General features: G+C 52.5%; 1 protein-coding gene across 1 annotated transcript in view; it reads right to left on the bottom strand.

The window, feature by feature from the left end:
- LOC103255041 (myosin-11) overlaps positions 1 to 20,360 on the bottom strand; it is a 124,205-nt gene that overhangs the window by 11,415 nt on the left and 92,430 nt on the right. The window contains exons 18-34 of the mRNA XM_021709948.1: positions 19,986 to 20,107; positions 19,824 to 19,893; positions 19,520 to 19,680; positions 17,240 to 17,348; positions 14,567 to 14,698; positions 14,167 to 14,373; positions 13,099 to 13,232; positions 12,415 to 12,542; positions 11,619 to 11,790; positions 9,678 to 9,890; positions 8,677 to 8,821; positions 5,236 to 5,442; positions 3,731 to 3,835; positions 3,489 to 3,641; positions 3,002 to 3,250; positions 681 to 893; positions 157 to 369 (exon numbers count right to left, since the gene is read on the bottom strand). Coding sequence (XP_021565623.1) covers positions 157 to 369; positions 681 to 893; positions 3,002 to 3,250; positions 3,489 to 3,641; positions 3,731 to 3,835; positions 5,236 to 5,442; positions 8,677 to 8,821; positions 9,678 to 9,890; positions 11,619 to 11,790; positions 12,415 to 12,542; positions 13,099 to 13,232; positions 14,167 to 14,373; positions 14,567 to 14,698; positions 17,240 to 17,348; positions 19,520 to 19,680; positions 19,824 to 19,893; positions 19,986 to 20,107 — 2,733 coding nt within the window. The remainder of the gene's footprint in view (positions 1 to 156; positions 370 to 680; positions 894 to 3,001; positions 3,251 to 3,488; positions 3,642 to 3,730; positions 3,836 to 5,235; positions 5,443 to 8,676; positions 8,822 to 9,677; positions 9,891 to 11,618; positions 11,791 to 12,414; positions 12,543 to 13,098; positions 13,233 to 14,166; positions 14,374 to 14,566; positions 14,699 to 17,239; positions 17,349 to 19,519; positions 19,681 to 19,823; positions 19,894 to 19,985; positions 20,108 to 20,360) is intronic.

The following is a 20,360-nucleotide window of genomic DNA, read 5'->3' as shown; positions in this document are numbered from 1 at the left end:
GGCCGGTCCCGGGCAGCCCTGCACCTCCCTCCCCTGCCAGGTGGGCTGCCCAGCCAGGTCACAGATGAGAAAACAGGGTCTCCCAGAAACCCATAGGTGGCGGTGACGGGCCGGACTGGGCCGGCCGCCTGCCCGCCCTCCCCTGACGGCGCCCACCTGCCTCTGCAGCTGCCGCCTCTTCTCCTCGTTCTGCTCATCCCGGGCCTGCAGGTCTCTCTCGAACTGGCCCTTGAGAGCCTGCATGTTGACCTCCAGCCGCAGCTTGGCATCCTCCGTGGCCTGTAGCTCGTCCTCCAGTTCCTCCAGCTGGGTCTTCATCTCCTCCATCTGGGTCTCCAGGGCCCGCTTGGACTTCTCCAGCTCGTGGACCTGGTGGGCAAGGCGACAGCCCCATCCCATGAGGCTCAACTGCACGACAGTGGCCAAGACCCCCACCGCTAGAGGCAGCTCATGAGGCGGCGGCGGCAGCCTCTCGTGGGATCAGGACCGGGAGCCCTCAACCCAGCCCTGTCTCCTCTGCTGTTCCCAGCCCCTCTTGTCTCTGCAGGGCCCAAGGCACTGCCTGCCATTCCTGATGGTCCCTAACCCAAAAGAGGCACAGAACTGCCTCCTGCGAACAGATCCACAGCAGAGGGTGGCTGGGTGAGACGTGGACCAGAAAAGACAGGAGACCCACTCACGTTCTTGCCCACATCATCCTTGGAGCTGACAAGGTCCTCCATTTCGGCTTTGAGCATTTTGTTGGTCCGCTCGAGTTCTTCTTTGGCTTCCAAAGCCTCTTCGAGGGCCCGAGCCAGGGACAAGGCCTTGGTCTCCTTCTCCCGGGCCTCCGCCTCGGCTCTGTCTCTCTCATCCGCGTATTTGGAAGAGATGTTTTTCTCCTCAGCTAATAACTGCAACACAGCAGAAGGTCCAGAGGTGACATCCAGGCATGTCCAAGGGTCACCTTCACTGAATTGCCAATGTGGGGAGGAAGCCGGTCCTATTTAGATATCTGTGGCAGGACTGTAGAACAGTGTTGCTTTCTGACTTCCAGATCAAGCAGAGGCAGAGCCAGAAATCCACTGAATCCCTGTGCTTTGAAACTGCTAAAGCTGCCCACGTTGGTTAGAACACACTGCTACTAAGGTCAAAGTGACTTTTTGTTTTTTTAGAGACAGGTCTCGCTATGTAGCCCGGGCTTGTTTCGAACTCTGGTCTCAAGTGATTCTCCTGCCTTGGCCTCTGAAAGTGCTGGGATTACAGGCATGAGCCACCGTGTCTTGCCCAAAGTGACCTTTAATCCTGCCAGAAGTCAGTTTTCACTTTGTTGTCTCATGGCCACAAGTAGCTGTCTCACAAAAGTGACCCATGAGCCACAGTAAGGAAATGGTCAGTATGGAGGGACTGGCACACACTTATCCCTCTGCTTGGAGAGGCAACTCAAAGAGCATTCCATACCTATGTTCATCTCACCTACAGAGAGACAGAGCAGTATACTGTAACACCCAAAAACCAGATTTTCAGAGTTCAGCAAACACAGGTAAGTAACAGCACAGGCAACACAAAAATCCCACATGGTATGTGACACTACACTCCACGTGACAGGAAAATAATAAAAGCAACCTCAGGCCTTCAACCAGATAACGCAGCAATGATGACAGGATGACAGCCCAGAGAAGGGATGGCGGGTGGAAAAAGGGAAAATTGGGTTGCCATATAGAATCCTGGCACTCAAGGCTGTCGGCGGGGCAGGGAACCCCCATGGGTCTGGCATTTAGTCTCTCAGTATAACCCCAAAACTGATTTTTAGAATAGCACTTAGTCACCTGTAAACTAAATCATATTTACTACATATGGGTAATGTGTATTAAAAGTTGGTACTTAGGGGCTTGGGTTATATAAGTATGTATTTATCCTCAAAGGGAAATATTTTGCCAGTGTGGAAGAGGTGTAACAAAGCATGGCAGAGGCTTCAAAATCGGTGAGTTCGAAACAATTTTGAGCAGAGGAAAAAGCATCTCGATAGGTGTATTGCATCAAATGTAGAGTACTTTGAAGGTGACTAAGTTTAAATGTGTGAGAATAAATACATAACTGTTTATAATAAATTCTGGGATGTTTTGGGTTTTTTTTGGTCCCTCCTCTGATAGTAAAATATTAAATCCAGGTAGTGGCTATACAGGTGTTCACTGTACAATTCTTTCAACCTTGCTGTGGCCTTAACATTTTCCATAATGAAACATTAAGAAAAAGTGGTATTTAAAGGGTAGAAACTGTCTGGGCACAGTGACTCCACACCTGTAATCCTAGCACTTTGGGAAGCTGAGGCAGGAGGATCACTTGAGCCAAGGAACTTGAGACTAGCCTGGGCAACATAGTGACCTGTTTCTATTTTTAAAACTTTAAATTTAGCTGGGTGTGGTGGCTCAAACCTGGTGTGGTGGTAACCCCAGCACTTTGGGAGGCCAAGGCAGGAGGATTGCTTGAGCCCAGGAGTTTAAGACCAGCCTAGGCAACATAGTGAGACCTCATCTACAAAAAATTTTAAAAATTAGCTGGGTGTGGTAGCACATGCCTGTAGTCCCAGCTACCCAGGAGGCTGAGGCAGATCAAGGCTGTGGTGAGCCATGATTGTGCCACTGAATTCCAGGCTGGGCGGCAGAGCGAGATCCCAACTCAAAAATTTAAAAAATTAATAATAATAAAAAAATAGAATAGAACCTGAATTGCCTGAGATACTCAATAAACACTCACTGAGTGAATAAAGTCACCCCTTATTAAGACTGGAAACGAAGGCATCACACGATGGCCCTCGTGACAGTGGGACCTAGAGCAGTCACATTCGCCAAGTCCTCTGTGCCATCCTCACTGTAGTCTGGAGGCCTGAGTGTCTCACAGTCACCCACAGCAAGACAAGTTAGCCTTTCGTTGCTTCCGGGAGCAGAGCAGAGAAGGGACGCAGACACACACAGCAGCCAGGCTGGGTACTGGGCAGGGCGGAGGACCCACCAGGCCCTACCTGATCAAACTTCTTCTGCTTCTTCTCCAGGTTGGACACCAGTTGCCGCTGGTTGTCCAAGTCAACAACCAGGTCATCCAGCTCCTGTTGAAGCCTGTTCTTGGTCTTTTCCAGTTTATCGTAGGCAGCTGCCTTCTCCTCGTACTGCTGGGTGAGGGCTTCGATCTCCTTCTGGAACCTCTTCTTCCCCTCCTCCATGGCTTCCACGGTGCTGGCAAAGTCCTGTAGCTTCTTCTTGGAGTCGGAGAGCTGAAAGGACCATGTCCAGGTGGGGTGAGAGAAGGGTCTTGAGTGACCCCCATCCCCGCACCCCAAGCCCTGAGAAGTGGAGACCGACCACCTTCTCTTTGGGGACACCCAACAGCAGGAGGCAATGGTGAGCCAAACACTGTGGCCAACAGCCCTCCTGAGCCCCTGCTGGCCAAATGGGGACCACTCTGAGGAAGCTGAGGGGACCCGGGACCCAGGGAGGACACACTGCAGGCACCTGGATGTTGAGTGTGGAGATGTGGCGCTCCAGGTTCTGCTTGGCCTCCACCTCCTCGTCCAGCTGGTCCTGCAGGCTATTCCTCTCGTCCTCCAGCTGCCGCAGCTTGGTAGACACATTGAGCTTCTGCCGCGTTTCTTCCTGGAGCAGCTCCTGTGGAAAGGACGTGTGGAGGTCCTGGGACCCGCCCTGAGGAAGGTCGTGTCCTAGGCCCCCCCCAGAGGATGTGGCAGGACGCTCACCTGGGTGTCCTGGAGCTGGGACCCAAGGGATGCCACGTCCTTGGCCAGCTTGATGGCCTTCCCCTCAGCCTCGTTGAGCATCCCCGTGACACTCTCCACTTCACTCTGAGAGGCCGAGAGGTGGGTTAGTAGAAGCCTTGAGAACAGGATCCTCATAACGTAAGAGGAGTCTTGTTACTCAGAACACTACACGCCCTCATGGGCGAGGACTTTGGTGTCCACTGATTGAGAAAATCCCCACAAGGTGTGAGACTCTGACGGGAACAATTCTGCGGCCTCAAAGGGAAGTCTGTCGCCTATAAGCTAGGCTCCCCAGTCCTACACTCTGTGATTCGAAGAACTTGTGAGAGCCCCAGCTGTATTGACTGGACCTAGATCCCACTAACCGGATCCTGGATCCCTGCCAGGGTAGGCAGAGATGAAGCAGCGGATCTGAGAGATGCCAGGCTGGTCCACTCCTGAGGTTGGAGAAGACTTCTTAGGGGTCCTGACCCCGCCCCTTCCGCACGCTACTCTTCGCCCTTCCCGACCCTGACGGCCAAAACCAAAGCTGCAGACTGCAAAAGTCAAAAGCCCCCTATGGATCCCCTGCCTCCTACTCGGCCCCTGGTGTCTCTGAACGGGTTCTTGGAGAGATCAGCCTCCCTCTGTCTCTTCCCGTTGACAGCGAGGCCATAAAAATCCCGATTCACTCTTCCGGGACGTTGCTTGCATTAGGGCAGAAAACTCCTGCTCTCAACTGCATGTGGAAACGTCACACTTAATGCTTCCCTGCCCCTTTGTGCCAGGCTGTGAGGACATTCAATATTTATCAAAAGTACGGCCAGATGCCTATTCCAAGTGCAGTCAGACCAAAGATACACACACCCTGTCCTTCTCCAGCTTAAAACCTTCCATTGCTTGGTGGGACCCAGAAAAGCCCAGCATATGTGTAATGCATTCTCAAAGGGCTGTGTCATCTGGCCCAACCTCCCCCTGCAGGCCCTTGTACTTTCCCCACCTCAGCAGCGTGGCTCTGCTGGCCATACCTGTCTCTTCGCATTGTCCCGCATACCACCGAGCCCTTGCACATGCTGTTCCCGCTACCAGGTAGATGTCAACTTATTCATCCTTAGGGAAGCCTTTCCCGACTCCTCCCCCAGGCCAGCCCCCTGGTTACTTACACTTACTGCATCGTGGGCTTCCCCTTTCCCCCATAATTTTACATCCAGTTGAGTAATTTTTCATGTCCCCTCCCCCACCACCAGGCTGGAGTTCTGCTGGGGCAGGGACAGTATCTGCCTTCCTCCTTGCTCTCGTACCTCAGGGCTAAGCACAGTGCCTGGCATACAGCAGGTGCTCAATAAATGCTCATTGAATGAACAGCTGGTTTTTAAAGACTAAACAGAACAGGGGCACCCTCTCCTCCCCGCGAGGAATGTTGCTAGAGGAAATGACTTGCTGGGCAGCAAGAGAGACTTCAGCTGGCTGGCGAAGCATCCCTGCCTGGCTGGGTGCCGCCTCACCTGCAGCTTGTGGACCTTGTCGTTGAGTTCTGCCCGGGCACGCTCCCCATCACTGCACTTGGACTGCAGCTCCTGCAGCTGTGCCTCCAGCTTCTTCTTCTTGTGCTCCACCTCCTGCTTGGCCTGGCCCAGCATGCGTAACTCGCCCGCCAGGTCTGCGTTCTCCTTCTCCAACGTCTGCTTGCTCTTGTCCAGGTTGGCCTTGGCCTGGCAGGCAAGGGGGGAGGGGGTGGCAAGGTTTCACAGAGAGGCCCTTTCCGCTGGCAGGAGGGACCTAGGCGTGGAGCCCCAGGGCAGCGCAGGGACACACCATTGCCAGGAAGACCTGAATTCTGTTTTCCCAAAGCTTGGGAGGCTGCAGACGAACCTCCCATGAGCCGTGTCCAGCCTGCTGCCACATCCCCCTTGACCCCCTCCCTGCTTTTTAAAACACTGGTTGCCAACATTTTCATAAATGTCACACGAAAAGTTGGATTCCAGTTTCTCATTTAAAAACTCGAATGTTGTGTGTTCCGACTGTGGTGGGGGCTACACAGATATATACATTTGTTAAAATTCATTGAACCGTATACTTAAAATCGATGGGCTGGGCATGGTGGCTTGTGCCTATAATCTTAGCACTTTGTGAAGACAAGGCAGGATTGCTTGAATCCAGGAGTTTGAGACCAGCCTGGGCAACACAGCGAGACCTCATCTCTACAAAAAAATCAAAACATTATCGAGGCGTGGGGGCACACACCTGTAGTCCCAGCTACTTGGGAGGCTGAGGCAGGAAGATCTGAGCCCAGGAGGTCGAGGCTGCGGTGAGCCATGATCATGCCACTGCACTTCAGCCTGGGTGACAGAGTGAAACCCCCGACTCAAAAAAATAAACAAAAAATAAAAGGAAGCCAATTGAATGTGGAAATGTGTGTAACGGTTATAATGAGCAAAATCTGACTTGTCCAGAAATAAAGAACTGATGAAATGTTGCAAGTCTGTGTTTAGATGCCATTTGATGGGTAATAAGGATGTGGGAACAAAGATCGCCTGTTCATTTGGAGAGTGAGTGGCCTCCGTCTCATACAGTGCTTCTCAGAGGGTACTCCCAAGACCACCCCACGGGATGGAGCACCGGCCTGGACATTTGTATTTAAGGACCACGAGGGAAATGGAATGAGTTTCTAAAGCATGGAGAACAGTGTCTGGCACGTAACAAGTGCTACACTGTTTTTATTTAAAAAAAAAAAAAGTTTTTTGAGTCAGGGTCTGTTGCCCAGGCTGGAATGCAGTAGCACATTCACAGCTCACCACTGCCTTGACATCCTAGGCTCAAGTGATCTTCCCACTTCAGCTTCCCAAGTAGCTGGGACTACAGGCACACACCACCATGCACAGCTACTTTTTTTCATTTTTTGTAGAGACAAGGTCTTACTGTGTTACCCAGGCTGGTCTCAAACCTGTGGGCACAAGTGATCCTCCTGCCTCAGCCTCCCAAGGAGCTGAGATTACAGGCATATACCACAATGACTGGCAAATTTTTAGTATTTTTTTGTAGAGATGGGGTCTCGTTATGTTGCCCACGTTGGTCTCAAACTCCTGGGCTCAAGCAATCCTCCCGCCTTGGCCTCCCAGAGTGCTGGGATTCCAGGTGTGGGCTGCTGCGTGGGGCCTTTGCTTTTTATTTCACTTGTTATTTTAATGTAAAATAACATTTGAGATTGTAACGGCACAGGCAGTGAACCAGCTCCCAGAAAGGTATTCTGTAAACCACTGCACAGAAGAACGTTCACCTTGATGGAACCACATGCAAACTCCAACAGTGTTTAGGTAACGCCACCCACCTCCCAGAATCAAAACACTACAGTGAAGTGGGGAGAGGAGGAGCTGTAACACTGAGGGTATGTGATTCAGGCTTTCAGGGGCATAGGCTGATGGGAGGACACAAACTAAAAACACACCCTTGGGAATGAAACACAAGGAAATACATTTAGGGGAAGGAAAAACACCCAAGATAAAGCATTCAGAACAGGGCCATTTACCCCAAAGAGCCAACAATGGGAGACAGAATGATTAGATCTAGTTGTTCTCAGCCTATGCCAGACCAGCCTGAGCAACATGGCAAGATCCCATCTCGAACAAAAATTTTTTAAAAAATTAGCCAGGAGCAGTGGCATGCACCTGTAGTCCCAGCTACTCAGGAGGCTGAGACAGAAGGATAGTCTGAGCCCAGGAGGTCAAGGCTGTGGTGAGCTGTGGTTGTGTCACTGCGCTCCAGCCTGGGTGACAGAGTGACACCCCAATCAAAAAAAACCGGCCGGGCTTGATGGCTCAGCCTGTAATCTCATGCCTTGGGAGGCCGAGGTGAGTGAATTGCCTGAGCCTGCGGGTTCGAGACCTGCCTGGGCAACTTGGCGAGACCTCATCTCTATAATAAATAAAAAATTTAGCCGGGCATGTTAGCGCACACCTGTAGTTCCGGCTACTTGGAAGGCTGAGGTGAAAGGATCGCCGGAACCCAGCAGGTTGAGGCTGCAGTGGCTGGGAGCGGCCACTGCACTCCAGTCTGGGCGACCGAGTGAGACTCCAACTCAAAAAAAAAAAAAAAAAACCAAAAAACTATGCCAGAGAGAGCTGTTTTGTCACTGAAATCAAATAGTGACACTTACCCTCCAGGCTTCAGAGAAATTAAGATGGATAGATTTAAGTTTTGTTAAATTGTGTTAAACATCCCAGAAGTTCTGTCAGACCTTTATGTATAGATCCGATGAGTGGTGTGCTGTAGACCCTGCTCTGGGCGGGCCAGCAGGCGAGTCTAGAGCCAGAATACTTGGGCGCAGATCACAGCCATGTCACTTTGCCTCTCAGCAATCTGGATCACAGTGTCTTCGTGTGTGAAATGGGCCTAACTACCCCATAGGGCAGGTGGGAAGATTGAGATGCTGTATGGGAAGCATTTGCTAAATGCACACTGCCCTGTCATCACTGGAATCTTGTATAACTTGTTATCCGTCGTGTGTGTGTGTGTGTGTGTGTGTGTGTGTGTTGGCATCTCACTCTGTCACTGGGACTAGAGTGCAGTGGCACGCTCCCAGTCACTGCAGCTTCAACCTCCTGGGCTCAGGCGATCCTTCCGCCTCAGCCTTTTGAGTAGCTGGGATTACAGACACGTGCCACCACACCGGCTAATGTTTTGATTTTTGCAGAGACGAGGTCGTGTTGCCCAGGCTGATTTTGAACTCCTGGCCTCCATCGATCCTCCTGCCTTGGCCTCCCAAAGTGCTGGGATTACAGGCATGTATCATTACCACACCTGGCTAAATTTTCATTTTTTTGTAGAGACAGGGTTTCGCTATGCTGCCCAGACTTGTCTCGAACTCGCAGGCTCAAGTTGGTCACTGTCCTCATCCAGACCCCGAGGTGAGTTTCTTGAGGCTACTGACCCCTTGCCCTGTCACGCACCCTCTTGAATTGCTCCAGCTGTTCTGTAAGCTCTTCCACCGCCTGTGCGTGCTTCTGCCTCATCTCCTGCACCTGCGCTTCGTGGGACCGTGTCTCCTCGTCCAAGGCCTTCTTCAGCACAGTCACCTCCTGCTCCCTCTTGGCCCTGGGCAGGAAGGACACGGTGGGTGGCAACTGGGTAGAGACAGAAGCCCACCCCAGGGCTGTGCAAAGGAATATGAGCTTTGCCAGGACCCAGCGCCAATGCCCACGTCCCCTCCCCTCCCCAGCTGTGAGACCCTGGCCCACCTGCCTAACCTCTCTGGACCTGCAGTGTCCTTAACACATGGAGCTATTACCTACCCAGAATCTCCCTGAAGAGGCTAGCCGACAAACATGTGAACTATTTGATGACAGTCAAAGAACAACCTTGAACTGCAAAATGTGCCTCAAAGATGAACACTGGCGTCTTCTTTGCTTTTTTAACAGACAGGGTTTGGTGCTCTTGCTCTGTCACCCAGGCTGAAGTGCAGTGGTGTGATCAGAGCTCACTGCAGCCTCAACCTCCTGGACTCAAGTGATCCTTCCACTTCAGCCTCCCAAGTAGCTGGGACTGACAGGCACACCAAGATGCCTGGCTAAATTTTTGATTTGTTATAGAGACAAACAAGGCCTCGCTATATTGCCCAAGCTGGTCTCAAACTCCTGGGCTCAAGCGATCCTCCTGCCTTGGCTTCCCAAAATGTTGTGATTACAGGCGTGAGCCACCACACCCAGCCTTTTTGTTGTGTGTGCGTGTCTATTTTTCTAGAGTTTCCAATTTGTTCTCTCATTGAGTATGTGCTATTATTATGATGCAAAACAAGATGACCAGATGTCATGCTGCTCTGAGTTGCAGCACACTGCGACCAAGAAGGTGCTTGTATGCATACAGGGCCATAGAAACCCTATGATTCTAGCTTTGCTTCGGGGATACCCCCACACCCATCAGGACAGTGGCCGGCAGCAGGGGCGTCCCTCACCTGAGCTCCTGCTGGGTGGCTGTGCTGTCCAGCGTATCCTCCAACTCTGTCTTCAGGGCCTCCAGCTCCTCGCCCAGATCTCGCTTCTGCTTCTCGGCCTTGTTCCTGGCAGCTCGCTCAGAGTCCAGGTCCTCTTGGAGGTCAGAGATGTGGCCTTCCAGCTCCCGGATCTTCTTCAGGGCGTTGTTCTTCTGGGCGATTTCATCGTCAAGCCTACCGGGGAGGGGCCGCTGGGATGAAGCCCACATGGTTTTCTAGGACCAGCCCCTTGCGTGGCACAGACATCGCAGCACATCCCACCCATGTCCCTGAGACACACAGGCCTGCGCGAGATGGACGCAGGATGCAGACAAAACATGGGTCGTCTGCATGCATGTGTGTGTGCGCAAAGCATCGGACCCAGACTGGCAAGGTGCCCGGCTTGTAATAGGGGCTTTATTTACTTATTTACAAACACAAGGTCTTGCTCTGTCATCCAGGCTAGTGTGCACTGGCGCAATCATAGCACACTGCAACCTCAACTTCCTGGGCTCAGGTGACCCTCCTGCCTCAGTCCCCTGAGTAGCTGGGACTACAGCCACATGCCACCACGCCCAGCTAATTTATTTTTGGTAGGGAAAGGGTCTCTCTAGGTTGTCCAGGCTGATGCTGAACTGGCCGCAAGAGATCCTCCTGCTTCAGCCTCCCAGAGTGCTGGGATTACAGACATGAGGCACTACGCCTGGTTCACAGTAGGGGCTTTATAGATGCTTTCTGGATGTTAGACAGTTATTCTTCCCTGGAAACCAGCTGCTCTTCCTTCATCTGGTCAGTGACTGAATACTGATACCACCCATGTCATGTGCAACACTTGGTGGGGCACTGCCTGGGAGGATGTTCACACCAGGGCCCGTCAGAAGTGAGGGAGGCGGTACCTGTAGGTCAGGCTGGGCTGTGAGAAGCCTTATTCAAATGGCAGGCTCTGCAGGAGGTTCCAGAAGGAGCGCTCCCCCCCCCGACACATGGTGGATGGAAAGGGACAGCATGAGGGAGGCCCAGGGTCAGGGAGGAGGGATACTGGACTTCCCTGCCCTCATGAACATGCAGCATCGTGAGCGGAAGTGAGTAGCCGGGGCGGGGTGAGACTGTGGAGGTAGGGTGGGATCTGACGGGACCAGGCAAGGAAGCAAGTTTCCTGGGCAGGTTCACGTGTGATGTTTTTCCTGGTCACCCTGGCACTGCCACGCAGCACGCAACAGAGAGCCGGGCGGGGGATCACCCTGAAGCCTTGTGGCCCAAATCATGTCTCTGCTTCCTGGAAGCCATGACCCTGAACCTGTTCCAGCTTCTCTGGGAGGCTGGGCCTCCCTCTGTGAGAGGGAGGCACCACCAGCATCACACCTGGCCGGTGCTGCAAAGACAGTGCTCAAAAGCCCTTAGCGCCAATGGTCATCACTGATTGTGGCTGCTGCAGCATCCCCAGTGTGAGGCCACTGGCGTGAGGCTGGCTAGAGCTGGGGGGGGGGGACAGCTGAGGAACAGCGGGGGTGCATTTCGAAGGACTGGCAGAATCAGAGCCTGCTGCATGCCGAGGGGTGGGGAGGTTGCTGGCATTTGCAAAAAGCGGGACCTCAGCTGGAGGGGTTGGGGGCAGGAAGGCCATCCTAGCCTTAGACACGGGGCCTTTGAGATATCAATGAGACGGCCTGGGCATCTGAGAGTAGCCGCAGCACCGTGGGAACAGGAGAGGCCGAGTGCACAGAGAGGGCATGTTCAGGGGAGAAAAAAGTCAAGGTGATGGCTGGGGGTGTGAACAGGCCTGGGAGGCTCGCAAGAGGCCTGGCCCTGGCCCAGGACGCAGAGTCCATGCCAAGGGCCTGGGGCCACTGTGTCCAAGGCGGCTACCATCCTGAAAGGGCCCACAGGATGTGTGAATGTGCACCACACCCTGCCACCCACTACCTGGCCAGGGCTGCCTGCAGTTCCTCCTCCTTCTTGGCCAGTTGCATCTTGAGCTCGGCAATCTGGGCCTGGAGGTCGGCAATCTGCTCGTGGAAGTCGCTAGCATCACCCTCCAGCTTCCGCTTCAACTTCTCCAGCTCCTGCCGGCTCTTCTCCTCCTTCTTCAGCCGCACTACAAGAAAGCTGGGCTCTCAAGGGGAAGCACCAGGAGAACGCTGGAGGGGGCCTCCCACTCACCAGTCCACAGAGGAAGGCCACACACCCACGCATGCATCCCTGCCACACTGTCATAGCCTGGCCATCAGCTCCTGATGAAGGGCACCTTTCATGGCTATTTTTTGTTTTGTTTTGTTTTGTTTTGTTTGAGTCGAGTTCTCACTACCTCTCCCAGGCTGGAGTGCAGTGGCACAATCACAGCTTACTGCAGCCTCAAACTCCTGGGCTCAGGTGATCCTCCTGCCTCAGACTCCTGAGTAGCTGGGACTACAGGCAGGTACCACCATGCCCAGCTAATTTTTTGTAGAGACAAGGTCTCACCAGGTTGCCTGGGCTGATTTTGAACTCCTGGGCTCAAGCAATCCTCCCGCCTCGGCTTCCCAGTCTGCTGGGATGACAGGCATGAGTCACCGCACCTGGCTCCTTTTATTGTAATGTCAGTGTGTAGGTTGACAGGGTGTTTTGGGGACCTGGATAGAACCATCACACTCATGGCAAAGTCTGCCCTTCTCAGATTTCCCTTCTGGTTCTCCTGGCTTTCAACACACCCACTGGAAACCTCTCTGGGTGGCTGGTTTACCTTCCAGTTCTGAAATCATAGATTCGTGCTTGTTTTTCAACTTGGTAAGATTCTTGGCCTTTTCTTCTTCTTCTGCAAGATTTGTCGTTAAGTCACTAATCCTCTCTTCAAGAAGTTTTCGCTCCTTTTGGGGGAAAGAGAAAAAAATATCTTTAGTTTTTTTTGTTTTTTCCAGGATCTATGTTTTACTTGTAGTAATTTCTGCATAAATGGTTGAAAAAAATAAAACCCACATAATAACCAAATGCAACCCAGAGTTTTAAGTGGAAAAAGGAGAAGTGCTTTGTTTTTGTTTTTTGAGTAGGGTCTCGCTCTGTTGCCCAGGCTGGAGTGCAGTGGAATGATCACAGTTCACTGAGTGTTGACCTCAACCTTCTGGGCTCGTGATCCTTCTGCCTCAGCCTCCTGAGTAGCTGGGATCACAGGTGTGTGCCACCATGCCTGATTAATTTTTTAATTTTTTTGTATAGATGTGGTCTTGCTATGTTGCCCAGGCTGGTCTCGAACTCCTGGCTCTAAGCGATCCTCTCTCCTCAGCCTCCTGAAGTGATGGGGGCATAAGCCACCATGCCTGGCCCTATTCTGCTTTTATTACTGAAAATCTCACGTCCTCCAAAGCCCCCCACCCCTGTCCCTGGTGAACCTGTCGTTTTTCACTCAGAATCATGACCCCTACTCTCCTTGGATAATTTGTTGTTCTGATCATCCATGACCAGGATGTCATCCTCCAGTTTCTTGATCTTGGCCTCAACTGTGACCTTCTCGAGTTGGAGTTTCTGCCTTGCAGCTTCCTCCTCCTCCAGCTGTTCCTCCAGATCCTTTGTCGGGGAGGAAAGATAATCGCACCCTTGTCCACCATGAGGTCACTCGCATGGAGAAGTGGAACTGACAAACACCGAGGCTGGGCTTGGCAGCACCCGGTGCTCTGCAGCCTCCTTCCTAAAGGAGGAACTGATCAAGTTACTATGCTTTATGGAGCCTTAGTCCCCTCATCTGTCAAATGGGCATAGTAGGGGCCATGGTGGTTTAAAATCAAATTCTTTGATACTCTTCCCTTCAAGAGGTGGACCCTAGTTCTCCTCCCCTTGAGTGTGGGCTGTATTTAATCACTTGTTTCTGACAAACAAAATCAGGAGAAACTGGTGGTGTGTAACTTCAGAGATTAGGCTGTCAAAGGTACTGTGGCTTCCCCTTCCCTCAGACCACTCCATCTGGAGAAGGCCACCACCATGTTGTGAGGACTCTCAAGTAGTCCTTTGGAGAGGGCCTCAGGGTGAGGAACTAAGGCCTCCGGCCAACAGCCATGTGAGGGAGCCACATAAGACAGACCCTCCAGCCCCAGTTTACCTTCAGATGACTGTAGCCCACCATCTTGAATGCAGCCTCATGAGAGACTCTGAGCAGAACTGCCCAGCTAAGCTACTCCCAAATTCCTGACTATGTGAGATCCATATGTATCATCCAAGCTGTTACACTGGGGATGTCTTGTTATGCAGCAAGAGCTAACTAATGCAACTACCCTTCACACAGGGTTGCTCTTAGGACACAAAGTGTTGGCACACAAACAAGGGCAGTCAAACAGTGTGGGCCTGCTATGTTCAGATCCCAGCACCAGCCCTGCAGCCTTGGGCTGATGGCCGTCCCTCCTCAAGCCTCACTTTCGTCACCTGTCCAGCAGGGACACATGTCCCTGGACACGGTGAGGGTCAAGCGATCTGCTGTCAACCAGGGGCAGCCCTTACAACAACTTACCAGCATCTGCTGGGCCATCTTCTTCCTTTCAGCCTGTAGCTGCTGGCCCCTGTCTTCCTCCTCCTCCAGGCGGGCCTCCATCTCGTGCAGGATCTCCTCCAGCTCCTGTTTCTTGGCTGCCAGACGCACGCGCATCTCCTCAGCCTCCGCATACAGCTCGGTCTCCGCCTGTAGCTGTTCCTGCAGCAAGTTCTTCTCCTCGGCCAGCTGCACATGGGGGACAGTGGTGGGCTCCAAAGGTCCCATGCCCAGCCTCTGTGGCCCCAAGCCCTGCCCCCTACGCCCTGTGACTCCACTCCCCACCCCTGTGGTCCTAAGCCCTGCCCCCAAGGCTCCAGTCCCGCCCCCCATTGCCCCCATGCCTCACCCCTGCAGCCTTCCCACGCCTGTGCCCTGGCACCTGTGTGTGCTTCTGCTCCAGCTCCTTGAGCTCGCCCTCCGCCTTCAGCTGCCGCTCCTTGGTCTTCTGCAGCTCGTCCTCCTTGGCCTGCATCTCCTCCTCCTGCCGCGTCACCTGCAGCAGTGGCTTCACCTGCGCACATGTGGCCCGCCATCACTTGTTTGAGTGGCAAAGGAGTACGCTGTCGTAATCAACTCAGTTCCTGGTTCTAAGCCAGGGACAGTTTTGACCCCCTGGCCCCCACCCAGGGGAGGCTGTCTGGAGATGCTATTGGTTGGTCACATCTGGGCGAGGTGCTCCTAGCATCCAGTGGGTAGAGGCCTGGGAGGCCGCTTGACATCTTCCAGTGCACAGGACAGCCCCCCAGCAGAGGCATTCCGCCCAAATATCAATAGTGGCAAGGCTGAGGAACAGACTCTAAATTAGAGAAACAGAAAAAGGTGCAAAATGGGCCCAGCACTGTGGCTCACGCCTGTAATCCCAGCACCTTGGGAGGCCGAGGTGGGAGGACTGCTTGAGCCCAGGAGTTCGAGACCAGCCTGGGCAACACAGCGAGACCTCAACTCCGCGGTCTCTACAAAAATATCAAAAAATTAGCCAGATGTGGGGATGTGCATCTGCAGTCCCACCTACTTGGGATGCTGAAGCAGGAGGATCACCTGAGCCCAGGTCAAGGCTGTGGTGAGCCATGACTCCAGCCTGAGCGACAAAGTGAGACCCTGAGTCAGAAAAAAAGAAAACAGTTGCAAAATGAAAGGACAAAGTCTCCTCTTTCCCACTTTAGAACCATCCCAAGACAGAACTACTGCTGAAAAATGCTATGCTTCCTTCTAAGAACAAAGGAAAAATAAACCCTTCAAAACCACCTGCTGTCAGAGTCATCATCAACACCTGCTGGTATTTTCTTCCAGACTCTTTCCTATGTTTAAAAAATACACTTGACACCATGCAGCCCAGTGTTATAGGCTGCTTTTGTTATTTAAATTTTTTTCTTTTTTTTTTTGAGTTGGAGTCTCACTCTGTTGCTCAGGCTGGAGTGCAGTGGCATGAACACAGCTACGGCAGCCTCTACCTGCTAGGTTCATGCAATCTTTCTGCCTCAGTCTTCCAAGTAGTAGGAACCACAAGCGCACACCACTATGCCCAGCTAATTTTTTTATTTTGTATAGAGACAAGGTCTCACCAAGTTGCCCAGGCTGGTCTCGAACCCCTGGGCTCAGGCAATCCTCTCTCCTCTGCCTCCCAAAGTGCTGGGATTATAGGCATGAGCCACCACGCCCAGGCTATTTAAAATTATAAGATATTTATTGTCCCATGCTGTTGCATCATTTTTACAAATTTAGATAGCCATCTTTATTTTTATTTTGTAGAGACAGTGGTCTTGCTATTTTGCCCACACTGGTCTTGAACTCCTGGCCTCAAGCAGTCCCAAAATGCTGGGATTACAGATGTGAGCCACCATGCCCAGCTAGCTAGCTATCATTTTTAATATTGAGAAACATTCCATTGATGGATGAATTACTACTGAACTCTAGATGTTGAAACCTTGCTTTGTAAATAAGGCTGTGACAAACGCCTTAACTCCCCATGTTCTTTATTTTGAATGATTTTCTTGGGATAGCTTTTCGGATGTTGGTTCACTAGGGAGGAACATTTCCCAAAAGCACGATGCCACTGTCCCAGGCTGACACCTGTCTCCTTTTCTCAAGCCCTGCCTGGCGCCAGGGTACACACTGGTGGCTTGCTCCACGCTCCTGTCACAGTTGGCCATTTCTGTATCTCTCTGTGACTATCTGTTTATTGTCTGCTCCCCTCATCTGCTAGAATATCCATGAGTTTGGGACCATGATGTCTGTTCATGGTGTAGCCCCAGCACCTGGCCTGTGCCTGGCATACAGTAGGCACTTCGCAAACATTTGCTCAGTGAAAGAGGTGTGTGCCAATTCACCCACTCAAGAGGACAGAAGAGGAAGCCCACACCATTGCCATAGAGCTATGGGTATATTGCGACCACTGCCATAGCGGGAACCAGCTGAGCCCAGATGGCCGTGTCTGTACCAGCAACGAAAAAGAGTGTAATATTGGTACAGGCCACATTCTAGATGGCTCTCCAGAGGGTTACGCTGAGTGAAGAAAGCCAACCCCCAAAGGTGGCCTGCTGTATAAGGCAAGTGATCTAACATTCTTTTTTTTTTTTTTTTAAAGCAGTTGGGTCTTGCTCTATTGCCCAGGCTAGAGTGCAGTGATAAAATCACAGCTCACTGCAACTCCTGGGCTCAAGCGATCCTCCTGCCTCAGCCTTCCAAATAGCTGAGACTACAGGTACATGCCACCACACCCAGCTAATTATTTTTTGTAGTGATGGGGTCTTGCTATGTTGCCCAGGCTGGCATTTCTAGAGCATTCTTGAAATGACAAAATGATATAACTGGAGAACACAGCGATGGTTGCCGGGCTATGGAGGGAAGTGGGCGTGGCTACAGAAGGGCTACAGGAGGGACCTTTGTGGTGATGAGTGTGCTCTCTGTGTTAAGGTCACAGCTGTCACCCATGGGTCAAAGAATCACCAGTGGTGAGGTCTGAGTGTGCGCCTGCGGTCCCACACCTGCTCTCGACCTCCTCCCAGCCCACACTGGGGCTGGGGGCCCTGAGGAGGGGCTGGGCCACACTCACCTTGGTGAAGAGCCGCCACCACTGCCAGTTCCGCAGCTTGAGGTAGGCGGCACAGTTCCTCTGAATGACCTTCATGGCCGTCAGCTGCTGCTGCCTCTTGGCAAAGGCCCTGAGGGGAAAGGAGGCAGGGAGGCTCATCCTGTTGCCCTAGCATCCTGAACCTGCACGAAGACACCCCCAGCTCCTCTTCTTTAAAGACACAGGTGGTCGCTCTGGTGCCCAGGCTGGAGGGCAGTAGCACAATCATAGCTCACTGCAGCTGTGAAATCCTGGGCTCCAGTGATCCTTTTGCCTCAGCCTCCCAAGTAGCCGGGACTACAGATATGCACTACCACGTCTGGATAATTTTTTAATTTTTGTAGAGATGGGATCTTGCTATGTTGCCCAGGATGGCCAACTCCTGCCCTCAACTGAGTGATCCACCTGCTTCAGCCTCCCAAGGTGCTGGGATTACAGGCATGAGCCACTGCGTCCAGCCAGGACACCCCCCACTCTCCTCAGCACAGATTCTTCCAGAAGTGTTGAGCATCAGCACACTTGTATTGTCTTGGCACAGATCACTTAATAATCTTCAGGGAAGAAACTTTCTTGGGGGCAAGGAAGACCCAAGGCTCCCGATGTGCCCTGGACCCAGAGCTGTGACCCAAACACCACCTAGAAAACACATCTCTGCCCATCATCCCTGAGGTAGTCCTACCTACACTGGCCACACAAACCTCTTTTCTCCCTGGGTTGTATTTTGGGACTTTAAACTGCAGCGCTGAACCAGTTCTCTTCCTGTTTAAGGGTCATTGGGATTGAGAGGCCGTGGAATGGCAAGCACGATCTTGTCTTCCCTGCTTGGCTGCCATCTTAGATGCAGGTGGACTTCGAGAATGAAGCTGCCCTGGTTATCTTGGGAGAGGGAAAGACGGCAGCAGAGAATTTAGTCACTGAACTTGGTAAATTAGGTCTGTCACTGGGCAAGAGCTCCACACAGCAATGAAGTAGCTTGACAGTCAGGGCCCGTGCATATGGGCGTAGTCTATACCCAGTGACATCACTCAGACACTCGGGATAGAGAGAGACTCTCCAGCTCCCAGCCTCTTTGGAATGTGACTTTCACTAAGGAATCCCAGCCGCTAGACTTCACAGATGGGGCCTCACACCTGGCAGTGCCCAGCCGCATAAACCCCACTTGGCCATGGGGATCCAGAAACTACCAAATATTCTTTCCTCTGATACTTTATCATATTCCAACATATCTGAACTGAGAACCAGGTGCTGTTCGAAGCCACTTTCATTTATTACCTCATTGACTCCTCAAGAACAACTCCATGAGGTCAGAGTGATTATGCTAATTTCCTAGTAAAGAAACCTGAGGCTCAGAGAGGTAGAGTAACTTGCCCAGGGTTGACCAGCATTTAAGGAGGGAAGAGAACCCAGGTCTAAAACTCCAGAGTTGGCTGGGTATGGTGGTTCATGCTTGCAATCCAGCACTTTGGAGGGAAGTGAGAGGATTACCTGAGCCCAGGGGTTTGAGACCAGCCTGGGCAACTTGGCGAGACATCATCTCTACAATGAATCAAAAAAATTAGCTGGGCATGGTGGCATGTGCCTGTAGTTCCAGCTACTTGAAAGGCTGAGGCGGAAGGATCACCTGAGCCCAGCAGGTCGAGACTGCAGTAGCCATGAGCATGCCACTGCAGCAACAGAGTGAGACTCTGACTCAAAATAAAATAAAATAAAATAATAAAACACCAGAGCTCACAGTCTTAACTTCTTTCCTCCTATACTCCTAACTGGTGTATTTCTTTAAAGTGGAGGCTTGGCCGGGTTCAGTGGCTCAGCCTATACGGGAGGCCAAGGCAAGTGTATTGCTTGAGCCTGCGGGTTCAAGACCAGCCCAGGCAACTTGACAAGACCTCATCTCTACAATATATCAAAAATTAGCCAGGCATGGTAGCTCCTGCTTGTAGTTCTGGCTACTTGGAAGGCTGAGGAGGAAGGATTGCCAGAGCCCAGCAGGTTGACGCTGGGGTGGCCATGAGTATGCCACTGCACTCCAGACTGAGCAACAGTGTGAGACTCAAACTCAAAAAAAAAATAAAAATAAATAAAAACAAAGTGGAGGCTTGCTTCCGCCTCTAGAAAGGCCGTCATTCAATCCATGACACATCTTAAAACAGATGACCTCTTGGAATTGGGGTATCAGAATACAGGGCCAGGAAGCCCCCAGAGATCTGTGTCTCTGGCCTGTGTCTGCAGTGAGGTTTTAGGATGCAGGAAACCAATCTTTACTTTCGGGCCAAGTAGCCGCGACACATTGCCTGGAAGGCCATGATGACATCGGTGATCTTCAAGTCTCGCTCCTCCTCCAGGTGGGCCAGGACCCCGGTTCGAAAGAAGATTTTGCTCTGCCCAATCCTGTACAAGTTGGGGTCAAGCTCCAGAGCTTTGATCTGCAGAAGGCAGGGAGAGAAGGGCCCCCATGTCCAGCTGCGCCGTGTGGCCGGGGCTGAGACGGCCCCCCAAGGGCAGCAACCCTAACTCTAACCCTAACCCCACCAGAGGCCAGGAGGTGGTGGCGGGTCTGCGGGCTCACCATGAGGATGCAGGCCTGCTTCCCATCCATGAAGCCTTTGGGGATGGAGTTCGCCGCCAGGATCTCGTAGCTGGAGACACAGGGTGGAAGTCGCGCGGGCGTTGGCAGCGCCCATCCCTCCACCCAGCCTCGCCCCCACCCGCCCCGGTGCCCGCGGCTCACCGTTGGCGGAACTCCTGGAAGACGATCCTGTTGGGGAAGCCCTGCCGGCAGATGCGGATGCCTTCAAGAACCCCGTTGCATCGTAGTTGCTCTAGTACCAGAAACGCATCCAGCTTGCCAGACTACAAAGGTAGAAGAGGACTGTGGACGCTGGGCCCGGAGTGGGGGCCGCGTGCCCATGACCCATCCAGATGGCCCATGCACCAGGCCCGGGAGTCCTGACAGAAGCACTGGGAGGGTCCGGCTGTGGGTGGGCAGTGTCCTCTCTGGGCTTTCATCGCCTTCCCTTGGCACTGGCCATCCCACGATCTCTCCAACCTGGTGGCACCCACATCCTCTGGCTGGAAACTAGGGCTTCCGCTCCCAGATAGCTCC

This window comes from Carlito syrichta, unplaced genomic scaffold (genome assembly GCF_000164805.1).
Source record: "Carlito syrichta isolate Samal-C Ts95f unplaced genomic scaffold, Tarsius_syrichta-2.0.1 Scaffold287775, whole genome shotgun sequence".
In the NCBI taxonomy this organism is placed as follows: Eukaryota; Metazoa; Chordata; class Mammalia; order Primates; family Tarsiidae; genus Carlito; species Carlito syrichta.
This window is presented reverse-complemented; position numbering and strand designations above follow the sequence as displayed.